This window comes from Branchiostoma belcheri, unplaced genomic scaffold (assembly GCF_001625305.1).
Source record: "Branchiostoma belcheri isolate BF01 breed outbred unplaced genomic scaffold, Haploidv18h27 scaffold256, whole genome shotgun sequence".
In the NCBI taxonomy this organism is placed as follows: domain Eukaryota; kingdom Metazoa; phylum Chordata; class Leptocardii; order Amphioxiformes; family Branchiostomatidae; genus Branchiostoma; species Branchiostoma belcheri.
In genome coordinates, this window is record NW_017803861.1 from 161,015 (window position 1) to 166,111 (window position 5,097).

The 5,097-nt window shown below is 38.3% G+C and overlaps 2 protein-coding genes across 2 annotated transcripts in view; one reads left to right on the forward strand and one right to left on the reverse strand.

Moving 5' to 3' along the window:
- The window catches only part of LOC109471734 (tankyrase-2-like), a 3,794-nt gene extending 1,857 nt beyond the window's left edge, over positions 1 to 1,937 (reverse strand). The window contains exon 1 of the mRNA XM_019771084.1: positions 1,697 to 1,937. Coding sequence (XP_019626643.1) covers positions 1,697 to 1,778 — 82 coding nt within the window. The 5' untranslated portion in view covers positions 1,779 to 1,937. The remainder of the gene's footprint in view (positions 1 to 1,696) is intronic.
- Positions 1,938 to 2,107: 170 nt separating this feature from the next.
- Positions 2,108 to 5,097, forward strand: part of LOC109471721 — a 5,628-nt gene continuing 2,638 nt past the window's right edge. Inside the window, exons 1-2 of the mRNA XM_019771072.1 lie at positions 2,108 to 2,302; positions 3,434 to 3,627. Coding sequence (XP_019626631.1) covers positions 2,140 to 2,302; positions 3,434 to 3,627 — 357 coding nt within the window. The 5' untranslated portion in view covers positions 2,108 to 2,139. The remainder of the gene's footprint in view (positions 2,303 to 3,433; positions 3,628 to 5,097) is intronic.

Below are 5,097 nucleotides of genomic sequence, written 5' to 3' on the forward strand. Positions count from 1 at the left end.
GACCTCCGACATTAATAACACGCTACCTTGCATGTTTTCATCAAACAACAATAAATGCAGTTTCGGAGAATAGTGATCGGGCACGGTTTATAAATGGATTGTATGGCACGTGGACCAGATGTGACGAATGCGAGTTACCCGAATCGCGGTTCGGGTGGTTTCATATGAACATTGCCACAATTTTACATAGTTGTTAATTGGACAGCAATGATAACATTTCAAGTCACACAAATCACATGTTTTCGAAACACTCAGTGATTAGTAAGTCAAAACACCAATCTACCCACCTGAATCTATTTCGCAAATACGGAGCTACATACTATACTGCCAGCCAGTCTCAAAATACATACAAGGGGTGTATAAAGGTTGTGTATAAAACCTGTATAAAACACAGGGCTTATAAAATGTGTAGAAAACCGATAGGGACATAGCTTGTATGTATAAAACCAAGGACGAATTAGATTTGCCAACCGCCCTAATTTTTTTTTATTCATCATCAAAACATGAAAACATAACATTACAAGGATAGTGTCACGCTGCACTCAAGTTTACAACTTATATCAACAGCGCCACACAATTTTCAGGGCGCCTTGGTAGCAAGGGTGAGTTACAAGACAAGTCGAAGTGTATTGTACAACGATTGTACATGTAACCATGGAGTTAAAAGATACTCTTTTCTAGCTCCATGATGTAACAGGTAAAATGTATGGAAGATGATAAGACTACTAGCTGGTATGAATCTTTCGACACTACATATAAGTTCAACGGGTACTATGACAGACCGTTGAAAACGACTGACAAAAACTAGTACCTCTAAACGTACGTTATAAGCTACGATAAACAGCATTTACATGACATTATGTGCGGCATTCTTTGCAAATAAACGTTGTGATAGATGCATTACACAGCTTTGGAGTTAGAGACTACCATTAGTACCATACATTTGTGGATGCGACTGTTACAAATGTAAATGTTGTCACTTCATTGTCATGGCCAAGTTATCAAAACAAAAGACAAAGTGGCCCACTGCAGTCGTGCAAGCCTATTCTTTTCAGTCCGAGCTTGTATGCAAATCACCAGCATTGTACCGGCAAAGATCAGAAGATATTACTAGTGCATTGTGCTTCGCAACTTGTGCGCAAATCCTTGTCTGTTTTCTTTACATTTGAATAGTTATCTACTGGTTCAAACAAACTCCATCTTAAAAAAAACATGTCCATTGCATTTGCTTCTAAACAGGAATTTTGAATAGCATTTGTAAAAATAACTGCACTTATGTGTAAAATATGCATTTCTGCAAATACTTATAAACAAACACGTACTATGGACATTTTCGGTGGTCGGTGTGTTAGAGAAAATCATTGAGAGTTTTGATCCCCCCCCCAAAAAAAAAATTAATAAAAGCTTTTTTTTTTTAATCTATGTAGAACTAACGCCGCCCAAGCTAGTTCCTGTAGCTACCAGACTCCAAAACGTTGCTGAAAAATAGTCAACATTAAACAAAAAGACCGTGTAATATGCCGGATGCAGAGGAGTTCAGAAGACCGTTGTTAGAAAATGTAGCTTGAAAATTGTGCACAATGGCCCAAAAGACTGAAGAATATGCGTTAGGCTCCAGATAGACTATACAATGCATACAGTGTAACATACAGTAAATTGTATTCTAGAGGTATATCATATACATGTAAGTGCTCACCAGCTTCCAAAGCAGCTTTAACTCCTTGAAGTGAGCCGATCTGAGCAGCTTGAACTAGAGCTTTACTTGTCTTTTCCGCCATTTTGTTCGGATTACTTCACAGTGGTTACTTGCGCGAATGCTGTCTGAATTCGAACTGAAAACTCAAACGCCTCAGTAGTTGTCTTGTCACGTGACTTCCCACAATCCTTTGTTGACCCCTGACCTTCAATCCCAAAACATTAATATCTAAGTTCAAGAAACTAATCTCTAAGCAGATCATACTGTGGCAAACAGTATCCATTGACGAGGAGTGCCCCTTAGACTTATAATCTGCTCGGAGATTATTAGTACTAAGTATTTTCTTGAACTCTTGAAGATTTTGGAATTGAAGGCCAGGGGTCAACAAAGGATTATGGGAAGTGTTGAGTACATCAAGTCACGTGACAAGACAACTACTGCCCATGACTGAGGCTTTTGGTTCTTCAGTTGGAATTCAGACAGCAGCGGCGAAAGGTGTCCACAACAACAGCGATCCTGACAAAATGGCGGAAACGGCGAATGGAGCTCTGTTGACTGCTGCTGAGAACGGCTCACTTCGAGGTGTTAGAGAGGCTTTGGAAGCTGGTAAGCACCTAGTTGTAGACTACAAGGCCATCTTTGTTACATTTATGTATTGTACCCTCTTACGGGCTAACTATACTGACATTCAGAACATTTAGTCACTTTCTACAGTATATATTTCAAGCAACACGGGGGTGATCGAGTCCAGTAGATACGCACTAGCTTTATACAACAAGGTGTCGAACAAAGTTGCAAAAATTTGGGTTCTAAATTCATGACATTTAAATTTGCTGGGTGGAGTTTTTGTGATCTAAAAAAAGCTGAGTAAGGCGATAACCTGTCACTAAGCACGACGTACAATAATTTTACTTATCTTTTGCTCTTACTAGTACGCTCTACATCCTTAGTCACCACCATTTTATTATAATTACATGCTGTCTGTTGTGCAGACAATTTACATATACTGAAAATGAGAGTCTAGCATGACTGCAGGGGGTCACTATGTCTTTTGTTCTAGTTAACTCCGCACTACAATAAGCAAACTGTCGACAAAGAACTGTCACAAGACAGGATAGTTCACACAAACGCAACATTGAAAACGTAGAAAAAAACGCAATCCTTTGTAGCAACAAATTTGCGAGTGGCATTGATTTGTTGTTGGTTGCACATTAAAGAAATAGTCTGAGAGAACAGCAATTAGAAAACAAGTCCATAATTGCATACACAATAAGTTTCCTAGTATTGTGCCCACGTTGAGAAATACATCTTGTTTACTGTAAGGCCAGGTTGATTTGATTATATGGATGACATCCGCGCGCGCATGAATTTTCGGCCGTTTCAAAAAAAAAGTTTCCAACCACACTGTAAATTGTACAAAACAGTTGCAAAATGAGCAAATATATACCGAAAGTTGCAAAAAAATATTTGAAAACGATTCCAACGTCGTAGAATGCCAAAATCAAACAAAAAACTAAAATGCAAAGAAATGAATTTAAAGAGTAGATTATTTGCCATACCATACCCTGTGTCATTTGTTCGACCTTCATAACAACGTAGATTTCATGAAAGCAACTTTTTTTTTCAAAACTTTTTTTTTATTCGCGCGCTCGCATCAGTTTTGGGGTTCCCAGAGGATGTTATCCATATAATCAAATCAACATGGCCTAATTTTTTTTTAATAATCGCCAAACGCAGGTGCAGACATTGACTATGTCCAGCCCGGCAGCCTTATAGATGGCAAGGATACGGCACTGCTCATGGCGTCCTTCTTCGGGTATGTAGATGTGGTGAAACTGCTGCTCCGCAAGGGGGCGTCTTTAACAAAGAGAGACGCTGTTGCATCGTCTGCTCCCCTTCATTGTGCAGCGAGAGAAGGTAGGCAGTCCATTTAAAACCTAGGTATAAATGTGCTAAAGGTAGTACATGTTTTTGTCATGTACTATAGTATAAACAAAAAGAAGTTGTAGACATCACCCCTCCATTTAATAGTTTGTTGTTTTGCTATCTCCATGTGTGCGTTTTGTTTATTTTGAATTTGGTTTTTGGTTTGTTTGAATTTTTGTTTATTTGTGAATTAGTTTTTGTTTCCACAATGCCACATGTCTTGAATGATTTTGCTTTGGCACTTTGAAACGGAAGAGCCGGGCATGGAAAATATTTGTTACGGGGTGTTCTGGCAACACATGCATTTCAGACATCGGACTCCATCTCCTGCTAATGACCCAATCAGTGTACTGTGGTCTGGCGTTTCCATGTGATATGTACAGCGCGTTACTACGTTAACCCTAAACAGTACACCTGGGGTCCGCGCGGACCCCAGCACTATATATTCTGTAATATCTTTTTTGTTTCTAAAGATTTTTTTCTGAAATTTTAGGTAATTGTCACCCACAAAGTTGTCTCTCAATACAGTGCAGAAAACTCCGTTTCTACCATTTATAAAAAAAAATCATATCTGATTTTCTTTTGGGGTCCGCGCGGACCCCAGCCGGCTTTCGATCATAATTGATACACTGGCGTTCTTATACATTACCTTAGTTCCTTTTTTATATGTTTTTATGCACTCATCGTATGTCTACCAAGTTTCCAGAGAATGGTGTAGTAATAGAATTAAATTTTAATAACTTTGGTGCAATTTTGACGTCATATGACATCAGAGCTAATAATATAGTCCGCCATATTGGATTTTGACCAATGACGTCATCAAATTAGCATATTCTATGCATTTTAAATGATGTAACTTATATTTAATTATGTAAGATGTTATCAATGTTGGAAAAGAAGTGTAATTTATTATAAAACTCAGAAAATTTTTATGTTTAAACCAAAATTACTTCTATTTTCAAAAAAACTGCCTGCTAGAAACCCGTTGCCATGGCAACACAAAAAAACATCAACTTACTAGTATTAAACTAATATGAACTTTTTCCCAGAGACATTTTAGGAAAGGTCTCCAAATTTGATACTTCTAGCGCAAGCCGTTTAGCCGCTATATGAGATCAAAGTTGGGCCTCAAAAGCCCCTTCAGTCTGAAATGGGTTTAAAAATCGGGTATTTCTTCTTGTCTTCTTTTCTTCACAAAAAAATAGAAAAAGTTCAAAATGTATGATTTTTGTATGCAATGTGGACACAGAGGTTCCCACATCAGTTTGCAAAACAATTGAGCTGGTAGCATGTTGATAATTCTAAAAATTAGCAAAAAACTGTTCTGGGGTCCGCGCGGACCCCAGGTGTACAGATTAATCAGTCCGGGAAGGTGTACTGTTGAGGGTTAAAGATATGTTACTTGCAGGCTGCACACATTTAAAGTTAACACAACACAGACTCCACCACCAGGGTGTAAAATGAACAGTGACTAC